Genomic DNA, 18,036 nt, shown 5'->3' with positions numbered 1-18,036 from the left:
TGGAACCACAAGGAGCAGCCAGTGCAGAAATTGGCAGCAGGTGACATGTAAAGACTGGGCTGGAGACCCACGTGGAAAATAGAGTGGGCACCGTGAATTATTCATTCTTGCCTGACACTGCAGTTCAGTGTCTTGTTAATCTACTACAGGGTCTGCTGGTGCAGGTCTGGGTCACAGGTTGGCACACTGGGTGGGAATTGGCATCTTCCCTTCACTGGGACATCAGTGCAAGAGTTTGGTTGTTGCAGCCACTGGAAGTTTTCATTGACATTTCTCTGGAGCTTTGTTACATGTTTGCTTATTTGATTTATTTTTAATTGCAGGCCTTTCGCCGTTGGACTTTGTTGTGATTTGTGTGATGATCGTAGGATTGCAGCTTTCTTCATTTTATATCAGTGCACTTCCATATGTGACCAAGATCAAGGAATTACTGAAAGGTATCTGTCATAGTTTAATACACACTTGCATATAAATTTGCAAGCAAGTAAAATGTGACATATCTTCAAAAAGAAAAGGGTATCAAATTAAATCTTGTCTGAATTAACAACACCTTATCCCAATTCTTCCAGTCCTCTACATTTAGGTGAAGTTGTCTTGTTCATTCCAGTTATGAGCTGATGTTTTGCAGTGACACAGAATGCCTGGAAATATTTGGGAATTGTCTCTGAACTGACTCTGATGGGTCTTTAACAGAAGGGGCCCTGAGAGGGGCTGACTCAATTCATTTGTGTTTCACATTGTGTTGAACTTCAATGTAACAGAAAATCAGTTTGGAGCTGATGATCGAGGGAAAGGTTCCCCCCATGATCCTGACAGTGATAAGGTTGGGAAGGTGTAGGACTGTCACTTGGATACTTACAACAACATTTTCATTCAACAGCAGCTTTCTGCTCTGAGGCTTTTACCCCCAAGTTCTTTTCCAGCTTATAAAACAAAGTTCAAAATATTGTTATTCCTTCCTCATGTCCTCATTCAGGAACTTCCTGGCCAAGTCCACTTCACAAATAAATTTTCAACACAGATTATAGTTCAAGAATAGTAACAAAACCTCCAGCTCCTGGCATTAATATAATGAATTATATTAATTTGTAAGGTTTGCCTTATGAGCCTGATTGGAATTTTTTGAAGATGTGACTAAACACATTGATGAAGGAAGGGCAGTAGATGTAGTGTATATGGACTTCAGCAAGGCATTTGATAAGGTATCCCATGCAAGGCTTATTCAGAAAGTAAGTAAGCATGGGATCCAAGGGGACATTGCTTTGTAGATCCAGAACTGGCTTGTCCACAGAAGGCAAAGAGTGGTTGTAGATGAGTCATAGTCTGTATGGAGGCCGGTGACCAGTGGAGTGCCTCAGGGATCTGTTCTGGGACCCTTACTCTTTGTAATTTTTTATAAATGACCTGGATGAGGAAGTGGAGGGATGGGTTAGTAAGTTTGCTGATGACACAAAGGTTGGAGGTGTTGTGGATAGTGTGGAGGGCTGTCAGAGGTTACAGCGGGACATTGATAGGATGCAAAACATGGGCTGAGAAGCGGCAGATGAAGTTCAACCCAGATAAGTGTGAAGTGGTTCATTTTGGTAGGTCAAATATGATGTCAGAATATAGTATTAATGGTAAGACTCTTGGCAGTATGGAGGATCAGAGAGATCTTGGGGTCCGAGTCCATAAGATGCTCAAAGCAGCTGCGCAGGTTTACTCTGTGGTTAAGAAGGCGTACAGTGTATTGGCCTTCATCAATCGTAGAATTGAGTTTAGGAGCCGAGAGGTAATGTTGTAGCTATATAGGACCCTGGTCAGACCCCACTTGGAGTACTGTGCTCAGTTCTAGTCGCCTCACTACAGGAAGGATGTAGAAGCCATAGAAAGGGTGCAGAGGAGATTTACAAGGATGTTGCCTGGACTGGGGAGCATGCCTTATGAGAATAGGTTGAGTGAACTCGGCCTTTTCTCCTTGGAGCAACGGAGGATGAGAGGTGACCTGATAGAGGTGTATAAGATGATGAGAGGCATTGTTTGTGTGGATAGTCAGAGGCTTTTTCCCAGGGCTGAAATGGTTGCCACAAGAGGACACAGGTTTAAGGTGCTGGAGAGTAGGTACAGAGGAGACGTTAGGGTAAGTGTTTTACTCAGAGAGTGGTGAGTGCGTGGAATGGGCTGCTGGCAATGGTGGTGGAGGCGGATATGATAGGGTATTTTAAGAGACTTTTGGATAGGTACATGGAGCTTAGTAAAATAGAGGGCTATAGGTAAGCCTAGTAATTTCTAAGGTAGGGACATGTTCGACACTACTTTGTGGGCCGAAGGGCCTGTATTGTGCTGTAAGTTTTCTATGTTTCTATGAAAAGTACTGTGAAGCTTCAGAGGCAAATTGCACAATAATATGTCAGCAAGTCACAGGGAACAATAATGATGCCGGTGACCCTGGACTGAACATAGAGTTCGGTTTGAAAGGAGGAGCATAAGTGCAGAGTTTCAGACAGGGAAAGTCAGAGTTTGGTCTTTGTGGTAAATCAAAGCACACACACCAGTGGTGGAGAGATGAAGATCAGGAGTTCACAGGAGAAGAGAGTTAGAGAAGTGAAGGAATTTCAAATGCATCTGGACTAAACTGTTGTAGAACTGGGTCAGGGAATGTGAGGTATACAGATTCAGCAGGTTCTGAGAGCACAGATGAGATTTTTTCAATCTTTTTATTAATATCAACATAAGATTAATACATAGATATTGGGATTACAAACTTACAAAATTGAAATGAACATAAAAGGATACACAAGCAATAAGTACAATATAGTTAAGTCTTCCCAAATCATGAATGATACAAATATCATATAAACGAAACACAAAAAAAACTAGGTATAGCATGTTGAAAAAAAGCAGAAAAGAGAAAAAGAAAAAAATATATTATTACCCTGAGAAAAACTAATCTAACAAACTAACCACTAACTAATAAAGAAAAAAAAGGGCTGTTTATAGTATCTATAAAAAGATAAAAAATCATCAGTGTCCCCAACTTCGATCCTCTGGACATATATATAATCAAAATCGGAAAAACAAATAGGATTGGAACAGGATCAAATTACATCATGTGAAAATATTGAATAAATGGCCTCCAAATCTTTTCAAATTTAATAGAAGTGTCATATACGACGCTTCTAATTTTTTCCAAATTTAGACATAACATGGTTTGAGAAAACCAATGAAATATGGTAGGGGGATTAATTTCTTTCCAATTCAACAAAATAGATCTTCTAGCCATTAATGTAAGAAATGCAGTCATCTGACAAGCAGAAGAAGATAAATGAATTGACTCCATCAATAGTAAACCAAAGATTGCAGTAATAGGATGTGGTTGTAAATCAATGTTCAATACCATGGAAATAATATCAAAAATGTCTTTCCAATATTTTTTCAAAAATGGACATGACCAAAACATATGAGTTAAAGAAGGTATCTCAGAATGACATCTGTCACATATAGGATTTATATGGGAATAAAAACGAGCCAATTTATCCTTGGACATATGAGCCCTGTGCACAACTTTAAACTGTATCAATGAGATTTTAATCATTTGGCATAATAACAGGACACCTAAAACAAACATCCCTGAATCAGTAAACATCAACATGGTTCAGTGAGAGGGATATCATGTTTGATCTATTTACTGGCCTCTTTTTACAGTGATAACGTGCTGTGGGTAAAGGTGGATCTGCTGTGTTTAGATTTCCAGTGAACATTTACTATGGTATCATATCAAAGGTTATTGTGGAGAATGTAAAACAGGAAGAAGACAGTGGGCATAAATGGGTCTTTTCTGGTTGTCTGGATGTAAAAGTGGGTGCCGCTGTGTTTGGATCTGGGAACAGGAGATTTTCATAATTTTCTGTAATGTTCTTGCTGTGGGAGATGAAGGTACCAATGATATGGTGGTTAAATTTGACACCAGCATAAGGAGGAAAGTAAATTGTGATAAGGACGTATGGAGGGTCCAAAGCGATGAAAATGGGCAGATCATCTGACAAATGGAGTGTAAGGTGGCAGAATGTGGAATTGTTCATTTTATCAGGGAAAACGAAGGAGTGTATTATTGAAATGGGGAGAGGCTGCAGATGCAGAGGGAGCTGGGTTCACTGGGCATCATTAGCAACTGTCTCAATTTCAGCTTCAGCAAGTAATCAGATAAGGTATCAGAATGTCACATTTATTGTAGAGTGAACTGACTATACAAGAGTTAAAATTATCTTCAGTTAAATAGGACATGTTCAAGTTTATTGTCATCTGACTGTACATAATACAACCAAATGAAACAAATATTCCTCCAGACCACGGTGCACCCACAAAACACAGATCACTCACAGCACAGAAAACAAAATATTACCACAAATACATTAATAAAACATAATTCAGAGTGCATGTAGTGTGCAGCACAGGTAAACAGTAAACAGCTTGCTGAGGGGGAGCAGTTTCAAGTTGCTGGGTGTCAGCATCTCTGAGGATCTATCCTGGCCCAACATCTTGATACAATTACAGTGGCAGCGGCACGACAGCGGCTATATTTCCTGAGGAACTTGAGGACAACTGGGATGTCACCAAAGACACTCACAACTTTCTACAGATGCACTGTGAAGAGCTTTCTAACTGGTTGCATCACCGTCTGGTGTGAGGGGTCACTGTACAGGATCGGAATAAGCTGCAGAAAGTTGTAAACTCAGTCAGCTCCATCACGGGCACCAGCCTCCCCAACATCCAGGACATCTTTTAAAGGCAATGCCTCAAAAAGGCGGCATTGACCCTTCAGGCCCCCAACAACCAGGATATGCCCTCTTCTCATTGCTAAGATCTAGGAGGAGGTAGAAGATCTGAAGACACTGACGTGAAGTTTCAAACCAAACTTGAATCAACGATGGGATCCTCGACAGCTGTGACAGGGTTTGAATTCTATCACCTCTTATAAAGTTAAATCAAGTGACATGGGAGACAGCAGAGCTTCACTTCCAGATGAGCTCAATGTTTTCTCTGCTCACGTTGACTATCAGAACATGGAGGAACCATCACAAACTCCCACATCCCCCGATGATCTGAAGTGTGGGTTGTCTTCAGGAGGGTGAATCCCAGGAAAGCATCTGGAGCGGACTGGGTAACTGGCCACGTACTAAAATGCTGATCAACTGTCTGGTGTGTTCACTGAGATCTTTAACCTCTTGCTTCGGCAGAGTGTGGTACCACCTGCATCAAGCAGGCTTCATTCATATTGGTGTTCAGGAAGAGCTTGGTGACCTGCTTCAATGACTATCGCCCAGTTACACTGAGGTACATCGACAGTGATGACGTGTTTTGACAGGTTGGTGATGAAACATATCAGCTCCTGCCTGAGAGGCGACTTGGATCCACTCCAATTTGACAATAGACAATAGACAATAGGTGCAGAAGTAGACCATTCGGCCCTTCGAGCCTGCACCGCCATTCTGAGTTCATGGCTGATCATCCACTATCAATACCCGTTTCCTGCCTTGTCCCCATCTCCCTTGATTCCCCTATCCATAAGATACCTATCTAGCTCCTTCTTGAAAGCATCCAGAGAATTGGCCTCCACTGCCTTCCAAGGCAGTGCATTCCAGACCCCCACAACTCTCTGGGAGAAGAAGTTTTTCCTTAACTCTGTCTTAAATGACCTACCCCTTATTCTCAAACATATCAGCTCCTGCCTGAGAGGTGACTTGGATCCACTCCAGTTTGCATCTGGAGCAACAGGTCTACAGCAGATGCCATCTCATTGGCTCTTCACTTAATGCTGGAACATCTGGACCGCAAAGATTCATCAGGATGTTCATTATTATCTACAGGTCATCATTCAATACCATCATCCCCTCAAATCTAATCACTACGTTACAAGACCTTGGCCTCAATATCTCCCTGTGCAATTGCATCCTGAATTTCCTCCCTTGTAAACCCCAGTCAGTTCAGATTGGCAACAACATCTCCTCCACGATCTCCATCAGCACAGGTGTACCACAGGGCTGTGAGCTTAGACCCTGCTCTACTTGCTTTACACTTATGACTGTGTGGCTGAGCACAGTTCCAATGCCACATTCAGGTTTGCTGACAACACCACTGTCACAGGCCAAATCAAAGTGTTGATGAATCAGCATACAGGAGGGAGATTGAAAATCTGTCTGAGTGGCGTCACAACAACAACCTCTCACTCAATGTCAGAAAGACCAAGGAGTTGATTACAGACTTCAGGAGAAGGAAACCAGAGGTCCATGAGCCAGTCCTCATCAGAGGATCAGAGGCGGAGAGGGTCAGCAGTTTTAAATTCCTGGGTGCTACTATTTCAGAGGACCTGTCCCGGGTCCAGCATGTACAGGCAGTCCCCGGGTTACGTACGAGTTCCGTTCCTGAGTCCGTCTTTAAGTCGGATTTGTATGTAAGTCGGAACAAGTACAACCGGTAATATTTAGCATCAGTTAGTCAAACGTTTGTCTTAGTATATAGTTTATATTTTACCTTTCTGTGCAAATAAAACACTTAAGAAACATATGTATTCCAATAATTAAACTACTGCATTGCTTCGTAATAATTGTAGCTTTCATCGGGGCAGGGCGTTTCACACGCTCCATTATTCTCACTTTATCCGTTATCCTTTAAAGTTGTTCCGATCATTGACCGACTGTAGCCTAAAGCTTTTCCAATGACTGATGGCGTTTCACCTCTTTCCAAACGCTTTATTATTTCCACTTTATTTCTGATCGCGATCGCTTCCTGTCAATGGAACAGAAACACTGCGGGCGGCAGGTCCCGAGCTCTGCCGGCTTCTGAGGTCCGCTGGGTCCTAAGGACCACCGCATTGAGACAGGCTAAATGGGACAAGTGGGGGCTGTGCTTGGCTTGGGTATTTGATCCTCCACATATTCCGCGTGGAAATTTAAACTGGAGGTGGCAGTGTTTTTTTTAACGAGGTCGAGTTGTGAGCTCGACATCAACCTGGCACGGACGGTACGGTAGTCACCGGATCGACATCAACCCGGAACGGACAGTACGGGAGTCACTGAATCGACATCAACCCAGCACGGATGGTACGGGAGTCACCGGATCGACATCAACCCGGCACTGACGGTACGGGAGTCACCGGATCGACATCAACCCGGCACGGACGGTACGGGAGTGATCTGTCACTGGATCGACACCAACCCGGCACGGACGGTACGGGAGTCACTGGATCCACGTCAACCCGGCACGGACGGTACGGGAGTCACTGGATCCACATCAACCCGGCACGGACGGTACGGGAGTCACCGGATCCACGTCAACCCGGCACGGACGGTACGGGAGTGATCTGTCACTGGATCGACACCAACCCGGCACGGACGGTACGGGAGTCACTGGATCGACGTCAACCCGGCACGGACGGTACGGGAGTCACCGGATCGACGTCAACCCGGCACGGACGGTACGGGAGTCACTGGATCGACCTCAACCCGGCACGGACGGTACGGGAGTCACCGGATCGACGTCAACCCGGCACGGACGGTACGGGAGTCACCGGATCGACGTCAACCCGGCACGGACGGTACGGGAGTCACCGGATCGATGTCAACCCGGCACGGACGGTACGGGAGTCACCGGATCGACGTCAACCCGGCACGGACGGTACGGGAGTCACCGGATCGACGTCAACCCGGCACGGACGGTACGGGAGTCACTGGATCCACGTCAACCCGGCACGGACGGTACGGGAGTCACCGGATCTACGTCAACCCGGCACGGACGGTATGGGAGTCACCGGATCGACGTCAACCCGGCACGGACGGTACAGGAGTCACTGGATCCACGTCGACCCGGCACGGACGGTACAGGAGTCACCGGATCCACGTGAACCCGGCACGGACGGTACGGGAGTCACTGCATCCACGTCAACCCGGCACGGACGGTACGGGAGTCACCGGATCGACATCAACCCGGCACGGACGGTACGGGAGTGATCTGTCACTGGATCGACATCAACCCGGCACGGACGGTACGGGAGTGATCTGTCACTGGATCAACAACAACCCGGCACGGACGGTATGGGAGTGATCTGTCACTGGATCGACATCAACCCGGCACGGACGGTACGGGAGTCACTGGATCGACGTCAACCCGGCACGGACGGTACGGGAGTGATCTGTCACTGGATCAACAACAACCCGGCACGGACGGTACGGGAGTCACTGGATCCACGTCAACCCGGCACGGACGGTACGGGAGTCACTGGATCGACATCAACCCGGAACGGACAGTACGGGAGTCACTGGATCCACGTCAACCCGGCACGGACGGTACGGTAGTCACCGGATCGACATCAACCCGGAACGGACAGTACGGTAGTCACCGGATCGACATCAACCCGGAACGGACAGTACGGGAGTCACTGAATCGACATCAACCCAGCACGGATGGTACGGGAGTCACCGGATCGACATCAACCCGGCACTGACGGTACGGGAGTCACCGGATCGACATCAACCCGGCACGGACGGTACGGGAGTGATCTGTCACTGGATCGACACCAACCCGGCACGGACGGTACGGGAGTCACTGGATCCACGTCAACCCGGCACGGACGGTACGGGAGTCACTGGATCCACATCAACCCGGCACGGACGGTACGGGAGTCACCGGATCCACGTCAACCCGGCACGGACGGTACGGGAGTGATCTGTCACTGGATCGACACCAACCCGGCACGGACGGTACGGGAGTCACTGGATCGACGTCAACCCGGCACGGACGGTACGGGAGTCACCGGATCGACGTCAACCCGGCACGGACGGTACGGGAGTCACTGGATCGACCTCAACCCGGCACGGACGGTACGGGAGTCACCGGATCGACGTTAACCCGGCACGGACGGTACGGGAGTCACCGGATCGACGTCAACCCGGCACGGACGGTACGGGAGTCACCGGATCGATGTCAACCCGGCACGGACGGTACGGGAGTCACCGGATCGACGTCAACCCGGCACGGACGGTACGGGAGTCACCGGATCGACGTCAACCCGGCACGGACGGTACGGGAGTCACTGGATCCACGTCAACCCGGCACGGACGGTACGGGAGTCACCGGATCTACGTCAACCCGGCACGGACGGTATGGGAGTCACCGGATCGACGTCGACCCGGCACGGACGGTACGGGAGTCACTGGATCCACGTCGACCCGGCACGGACGGTACAGGAGTCACCGGATCCACGTGAACCCGGCACGGACGGTACGGGAGTCACTGCATCCACGTCAACCCGGCACGGACGGTACGGGAGTCACCGGATCGACATCAACCCGGCACGGACGGTACGGGAGTGATCTGTCACTGGATCGACATCAACCCGGCACGGACGGTACGGGAGTGATCTGTCACTGGATCAACAACAACCCGGCACGGACGGTATGGGAGTGATCTGTCACTGGATCGACATCAACCCGGCACGGACGGTACGGGAGTCACTGGATCGACGTCAACCCGGCACGGACGGTACGGGAGTGATCTGTCACTGGATCAACAACAACCCGGCACGGACGGTATGGGAGTGATCTGTCACTGGATCGACATCAACCCGGCACGGACGGTACGGGAGTCACCGGATCGACATCAACCCAGCACGGGCGGTACGGGAGTCACCGGATCCTCATCAACCCGGCACGGACGGTACGGGAGTGATCTGTCACTGGATCGACATCAACCCGGCACGGACGGTACGGGAGTGATCTGTCACTGGATCGACATCAACCCGGCACGGAAGGTACGGGAGTCACTGGATCGACGTCAACCCGGACCGGACGGTACGGGAGTCACTGGATCGACATCAACCCGGCACGGACGGTCCGGGAGTCACTGGATCCACATCAACCCGGCACGGACGGTACGGGAGTCACTGGATCCACATCAACCCGGCACGGACGGTACGGGAGTCACTGGATCGACGTCAACCCGGCACGGACGGTACGGGAGTCACTGGATCGACATCAACCCGGCACGGACGGTACGGGAGTCACCGGATCCACATCAACCCGGCACAGATGGTACGGGAGTCACGGGATTGACATGAACCCGGCACGGACGGTACGGGAGTCACTGGATCGACGTCAACCCGGCATGGACGGTACGGGAGTCACTGGATTGACATGAACCCGGCATGGACGGTACGGGAGTCACTGGATCCACATCAACCCGGCACGGACGGTACGGGAGTCACTGGATCGACGTCAACCCGGCACGGACGGTACGGGAGTCACTGGATCGACGTCAACCCGACACGGACGGTACGGGAGTCACTGGATCCACATCAACCCGGCACGGACGGTAAACCCAGCACTGACGGTACGGGAGTCACTGGATCCACGTCAACCCAGGACGGACGGTACGGGAGTCACTGGATCGACGTCAACCCGGCACGGACGGTACGGGAGTCACCGGATCGACGTCAACCCGGCACGGACGGTACGGGAGTCACCGGATCGACGTCAACCCGGCACGGACGGTACGGGCGTCACCGGATCGACGTCAACCCGGCACGGACGGTACGGGAGTCATCGGATCGACGTCAACCCGGCACGGACGGTACGGGAGTCACCGGATCCACGTCAACCCGGCACGGACGGTACTGGAGTCACCGGATCCACGTCAACCCGGCACGGACGGTACGGGAGTCACTGGATCCACGTCAACCCGGCACGGACGGTACGGGAGTCACTGGATCGACGTCAACCCGGAACGGACGGTACGGGAGTCACCGGATCGACGTCAACCCGGCACGGACGGTACGGGAGTCACCGGATCGACGTCAACCCGGCACGGACGGTACGGGCGTCACCGGATCGACGTCAACCCGGCACGGACGGTACGGGAGTCACTGGATCCACGTCAACCCGGCACGGACGGTACGGGAGTCACCGGATCGACGTCAACCCGGCACGGACGGTACTGGAGTCACTGGATCCACGTCAACCCGGCACGGACGGTACGGGAGTCACTGGATCCACGTCAACCCGGCTCGGACGGTACGGGAGTCACCGGATCCACGTCAACCCGGCACGGACGGTACGGGAGTCACCGGATCGACGTCAACCCGGCACGGACGGTACGGGAGTCACTGGATCCACGTCAACCCGGCACGGACGGTACGGGAGTCACGGGATCAACATCAACCCGGCACGGAAGGTACGGGAGTCACTGGATCCACGTCAACCCGGCACGGACGGCACGGGAGTCAGTGGATTGACATGAACCCGGCACGGACGGTACGGGCGTCACCGGATCGACGTCAACCCGGCACGGACGGTACTGGAGTCACCGGATCCACGTCAACCCGGCACGGACGGTATGGGAGTCACCGGATCGACGTCAACCCGGCACGGATGGTACGGGAGTCACTGGATCCACATCAACCCGGGACGGACGGTACGGGAGTCACTGGATCGACGTCACCCCGACACGGACGGTACGGGAGTCACTGGATCCACATCAACCCGGCACGGACGGTAAACCCAGCACTGACGGTACGGGAGTCACTGGATCCACGTCAACCCAGGACGGACGGTACGGGAGTCACTGGATCGACGTCAACCCGGCACGGACGGTACGGGAGTCACCGGATCGACGTCAACCCGGCACGGACGGTACGGGAGTCACCGGATCGACGTCAACCCGGCACGGACGGTACGGGCGTCACCGGATCGACGTCAACCCGGCACGGACGGTACGGGAGTCATCGGATCGACGTCAACCCGGCACGGACGGTACGGGAGTCACCGGATCCACGTCAACCCGGCACGGACGGTACTGGAGTCACCGGATCCACGTCAACCCGGCACGGACGGTACGGGAGTCACTGGATCCACGTCAACCCGGCACGGACGGTACGGGAGTCACTGGATCGACGTCAACCCGGAACGGACGGTACGGGAGTCACCGGATCGACGTCAACCCGGCACGGACGGTACGGGAGTCACCGGATCGACGTCAACCCGGCACGGACGGTACGGGCGTCACCGGATCGACGTCAACCCGGCACGGACGGTACGGGAGTCACTGGATCCACGTCAACCCGGCACGGACGGTACGGGAGTCACCGGATCGACGTCAACCCGGCACGGACGGTACTGGAGTCACTGGATCCACGTCAACCCGGCACGGACGGTACGGGAGTCACTGGATCCACGTCAACCCGGCTCGGACGGTACGGGAGTCACCGGATCCACGTCAACCCGGCACGGACGGTACGGGAGTCACCGGATCGACGTCAACCCGGCACGGACGGTACGGGAGTCACTGGATCCACGTCAACCCGGCACGGACGGTACGGGAGTCACGGGATCAACATCAACCCGGCACGGAAGGTACGGGAGTCACTGGATCCACGTCAACCCGGCACGGACGGCACGGGAGTCAGTGGATTGACATGAACCCGGCACGGACGGTACGGGAGTCACTGGATCGACGTCAACCCGGCACGGACGGTACAGGAGACACTGGATCCACATCAACCCGGGACGGACGGTACGGGAGTCACCGGATCGACGTCAACCCGGCACGGACGGTACGGGAGTCACGGGATCGACGTCAACCCGGCACGGACGGTATGGGAGTCACCGGATCGACGTCAACCCGGCACGGACGGTACGGGAGTCACCGGATCCACATCAACTGGGCACGGACGGTACGGGAGTGATCTGTCACTGGATCGACGTCAACCCGGCACGGACGGTACGGGAGTCACCGGATCCTCATCAACCCGGCACGGACGGTACGGGAGTCACTGGATCCACATCAACCCGGCACGGACGGTACGGGAGTCACCGGATCGACGTCAACCCGGCACGGATGGTACGGGAGTCACTGGATCCACGTCGACCCGGCACGGACGGTACGGGAGTCACTGGATCCACGTCGACCCGGCACGGACGGTACGGGAGTCACCGGATCGACGTCAACCCGGCACGGACGGTACGGGAGTCACTGGATCCACGTGAACCCGGCACGGACGGTACGGGAGTCACTGGATCCACGTCAACCCGGCACGGACGGTACGGGAGTCACTGGATCGACGTCAACCCGGCACGGACGGTACGTGAGTCACCGGATCGACGTCAACCCGGCACGGACGGTACGGGAGTCACCGGATCGACGTCAACCCGGCACGGACGGTACGGGCGTCACCGGATCGACGTCAACCCGGCACGGACGGTACGGGAGTCACCGGATCCACGTCAACCCGGCACGGACGGTACGGGAGTCACCGGATCGACGTCAACCCGGCACGGACGGTACTGGAGTCACCGGATCCACGTCAACCCGGCACGGACGGTACGGGAGTCACTGGATCCACGTCAACCCGGCACGGACGGTACGGGAGTCACCGGATCGACGTCAACCCGGCACGGACGGTACGGGAGTCACCGGATCGACGTCAACCCGGCACGGACGGTACGGGAGTCACGGGATCCACATCAACCCGGCACGGACGGTACGGGAGTCACTGGATCCACGTCAACCCGGCACGGACGGTACGGGAGTCACGGGATCGACATCAACCCGGCACGGAAGGTACGGGAGTCACTGGATCCACGTCAACCCGGCACGGACGGCACGGGAGTCACTGGATCCACATCAACCCGGCACGGACGGTACGGGAGTCACTGGATCGACGTCAACCCGGCACGGACGGTACGGGAGTCACTGGATCCACATCAACCCGGGACGGACGGTACGGGAGTCACCGGATCGACGTCAACCCGGCACGGACGGTACGGGAGTCACGGGATCGACGTCAACCCGGCACGGATGGTACGGGAGTCACCGGATCGACGTCAACCCGGCACGGACGGTACGGGAGTCACCGGATCCACATCAACCGGGCACGGACGGTACGGGAGTGATCTGTCACTGGATCGACGTCAACCCGGCACGGACGGTACGGGAGTCACCGGATCCTCATCAACCCGGCACGGACGGTACGGGAGTCACTGGATCCACATCAACCCGGCACGGACGGTACGGGAGTCACCGGATCGACGTCAACCCGGCACGGACGGTACGGGAGTCACTGGATCCACGTCGACCCGGCACGGACGGTACGGGAGTCACTGGATCCACGTCGACCCGGCACGGACGGTACGGGAGTCACCGGATCGACGTCAACCCGGCACGGACGGTACGGGAGTCACTGGATCCACGTCGACCCGGCACGGACGGTACGGGAGTCACCGGATCCACATCAACCTGGCACGGACGGTACGGGAGTCACCGGATCCACGTCAATGTGTCACGGGAGCGATCTGTCACTGGATCGAACGTCCGTTCTTGAGCCCGGCGCTGATCTCACTGCGCGACCAGCTAACCGGAACCGGGGGTGGGGTTTGGTGGGGGTGGGGCGGGGTCAGGGTGAATCTTACTAAGAAAAATTTAAGCCAAATACCAAGTTAAACACCCAACACAGTGGCAACGACTTACAATGGCGGATGGTGTTCTCCTTCCTCGGTTCGTAAGTACGAGTTGTCCGTAAGTCGGACGTTCGTAACTCGGGGACTACCTGTAAATGCAATTCTGAAGAAAGCATGGCAGCACCTGCACCATTTCCTTAGCAGTTGGCAGAGATTCGGCATGACATCTAAAACTTTGACAAACTTTCTAACATCTACACTTCTATCGATGTGTAGTGGAGACTATATTGACTGGCTGCATCATAGCCTGGTATGGAAATACTAATGACTTTGAATGGAAAACTTGACACAAAATAACAGATTCATCCCAGTACATCACGGGTAAAGCCCTCTGAACCATTGAGCACATCTACATGAAACACTGTCGTAGGAAAGCAGCACCCATCATCAGGGATTCCCACCAACCAGGTCATGCTCTCTTCTCACTGTGGCCATCAGGTAGAAGGTACAAGAGCCTCAGGACTCACACCACCAGGTTCAAGAACAGTTACTACCCCTCAACCATCCGGCTCTTGAACAAAAGAGGATAACTACACTCAACTTCACTTGTCTCATCCTTGAAATGTTCCCACAACCAATGATCTCACTTTCAAGGACTCTGTCTCATTATCTCATGTACTTGTTATTTATTTGCATTTGCGCAGTTGTTGTCTTCTGCACTCTGGTTGATCTTTCATTGATCCTGTTATCGTTACTATTCTAGAGATTTGCAGGGCAGCACACAAGAAAGTGAATCTCAGGGTTGTATATGGTGATATTTATGTACTTTGATAATAAAATTGACTTTGAACTTTGAACAACTGACACTCTGTCAAGACCCTCAGGATTTTTACGTAGAACAGTACAGCACAGGAACCGGTCCTGAGGCAGAGTGTCTGTGCTGAACATGATACCAAATCAAACTCAGCCCTTCCGCCTGAACACGATCCATATCCCTCCATCCCCTGCAGATTCTTCTGCCTGAACACGATCCATATCCCTCCATCCCCTGCAGATTCTTCTGCCTGAACACGATCCATATCCCTCCATCCCCTGCAGATTCTTCTGCCTGAACACGATCCATATCCCTCCATCCCCTGCAGATTCTTCTGTCTGAACACGATCCATATCCCTCCATCCCCTGCAGATTCTTCTGCCTGAACAGGATCCATATCCCTCCATCCCCTGCAGATTCTTCTGCCTGAACACAATCCATATCCCTCCATACCCTGCAGATTCTTCTGCCTGAACACCATCCATATCCCTCCATCCCCTGCAGATTCTTCTGCCTGTCTGAATGCCTTTTAAATGCCTCCTCCACCCCTGGCAGCCCACTCCAGACACTTGACACTCTGTAAAATAATTTGCCTTGCACATCTCCTTTAATCTTTTTCCCATTGACCTTCCAGCAACAGCCTCTAGTTTTCGACATTTCCACCATGGGTAAAAGACTGACTGTCTACCCTATCTACTCCTCTCATAATCTTATAAACTTCTATCAGGTATTCCGCCTCACCCCTCGGCCTCTGACACTCCAGATAAAACAATCAGAATTTGCCCAATCTCTCGTTGTAGCTCATACCCTCTAATCCAGGCAGCATCTTGGTAAAACTTTTCTGCACCCTCTCCAAAGCCTCCACATCCTTCAAACAAAACTGCACACAATATCTGTACAATGTCTGCAACTCTTTCAATATTTTTTTTGTCATCAGAAAAGTTACCATCTAAATTTCCATCCAAGTCACTTCTGCATTACAAACAACAGAGGTCCCAGCACAGATACCTACAAAACACCAAGAGTCACAGACCCCCACCCAGAATAACAACCATGCTGAAGAGTAGAGGTCACCAACCTTTTTAAGCCCAAGATCCCCTACCTCGGCCTTAGTGAAAGGCAAGATCGACCCCAGATCGATTAGTTACACGCATGCACACCGGGGCAGAAAAGACCGGAAGTAAAACACAGCAACCCGGAAGTAGAAATAATGCATGAACACCAGCGGTCACTACAATTTTTTGCACCGCGGACCGGTTTAATATTGACTACATTCTTGCGGACCGGCCGACGGGGGGGGCGGGGGGGGGGGGGAGTGTTTAAACCACGACCGGAATACAGCGATACTCGAAGCAGGTTCCTTATGTCCAATCTGTTCCGCAGTTTAGTTTTCGTGGCTCTCAGCATTTAGCTTCTGTCCCACTTGCTCATGTTTTTGCCACTGAAAAAGCTCAGTGGGTTTGTCTTTAAGAGCAGGGTGCTTGGAGTCAAGGTGCCGAAGCAGTTTTGAGGGATTCAATGCCTCATTACACAACCGCTCGCCCGTCTGCTGCCAGGCGCCTTGGCCAGGTGCAGCTATTCCCGTACTGGGGCCGCGGTGGTCGCAGTCCGGAGACAGCGACCAACCGAGCGAGGAGTGTGACAGGATGTGCATCAGCCCCCCTTGTAGGATCTATCGGCCGAGAAAAGTTTGGCTTGAGGGATGACTTTCAGTAGATCACAGCGAGGTAGCTGCTCTGCTACATACGAAACCTTGAGCCAGAATTAGGTCGTCTGCGAATATTTTAGCACCAGGTTCATGAATACTTGGTGTGGTAAGCAGGTTTAGAGGCAGCGCCCATCTGTCCGTGCTCCTGGCCAGTAGCAACGGCACTTCCCGCCGGCCGCATGTGGCGGCCAGTTACCCGAGGCCAACCAGTGATCCCTGGCGCTAGGGTATCACTGCGTTTAGGCGACTGATGACCTCGCGTGTATTCAAGTTCAACAGTGGGCGTGACAGGGAATGAGGAAAGGTGCAGCTGACTCATCGTTTCCTCGTGGCCCGGTGGTTGGGGACCACTGAAGTACACTGTAGTGCGTGGCGGGGGAGCTACACGCACGCGCACTGGGCAGAAAGAACGGAACTAAAACCCCACAACCCGGAAACAATCTCTCAACAGTATTTGTGTATTTATTTTTCATTTTTTTTCGGGATCTACTGGGAAAGTCTCTAAGATCGACCAGTCGATTGCGATCGACGGGTTGGCGACCACTACTGAAGAGCGTGGCCTCACTCTTCCCGTGGTCGACCCTGGTCCCCGATGCCAACTCAGACTGGTTGCAGATGCTCATCAATCTGTAATCTGACCAAATGTGGTTTCTCATTACCCATGCAAAGGTGCAGGGCCAGACAACAGACCTGGTGGGATGTAGAGGGATTGTCCAACCCAGCTAACACAGGTCTTTACAGACATCTTTAACATCTCTCTGAAACAGTTCACTGTCCCTGCAGGTTTCCAGGCAGCCACCATCATTTCAGTGTCCGAGAGAGACAGTAATTGGCCGAATTGATTACCACTCAGTGGCAGTGACCTCAACAATCATGAAGTGCTTTGAGCAGCTGGTAATGGATCGTATGAAATCCCACCTTCCAGCTACATTGGACCCTTCCCAGATCACCCACCACTCAAACCACTCATGTCAGAGAGTTAACCATAAAACACACACCTTCTCCTTTTGCCTTCCCCGAGTCAGCAGTTGGGTCCATTCTGTGAATTGTGAATCCCTCTGGTCTGTCTGCTGCATCCGGCGTGTCTGGAG

General features: G+C 52.6%; 1 protein-coding gene across 1 annotated transcript in view; it reads left to right on the top strand.

The window, feature by feature from the left end:
- Positions 1–18,036, top strand: part of LOC140721468 (uncharacterized) — an 88,169-nt gene that overhangs the window by 8,554 nt on the left and 61,579 nt on the right. Inside the window, exon 5 of the mRNA XM_073036294.1 lies at positions 324–437. Within this exon, the coding sequence (XP_072892395.1) occupies positions 324–437 (114 nt within the window). The remainder of the gene's footprint in view (positions 1–323; positions 438–18,036) is intronic.

Source organism: Hemitrygon akajei, chromosome 2 (assembly GCF_048418815.1).
Source record: "Hemitrygon akajei chromosome 2, sHemAka1.3, whole genome shotgun sequence".
Lineage (NCBI taxonomy): Eukaryota > Metazoa > Chordata > Chondrichthyes > Myliobatiformes > Dasyatidae > Hemitrygon > Hemitrygon akajei.
The sequence above is the reverse complement of the archived record's forward strand: the minus strand, read 5'-3'. Positions and strand labels throughout refer to the sequence as shown.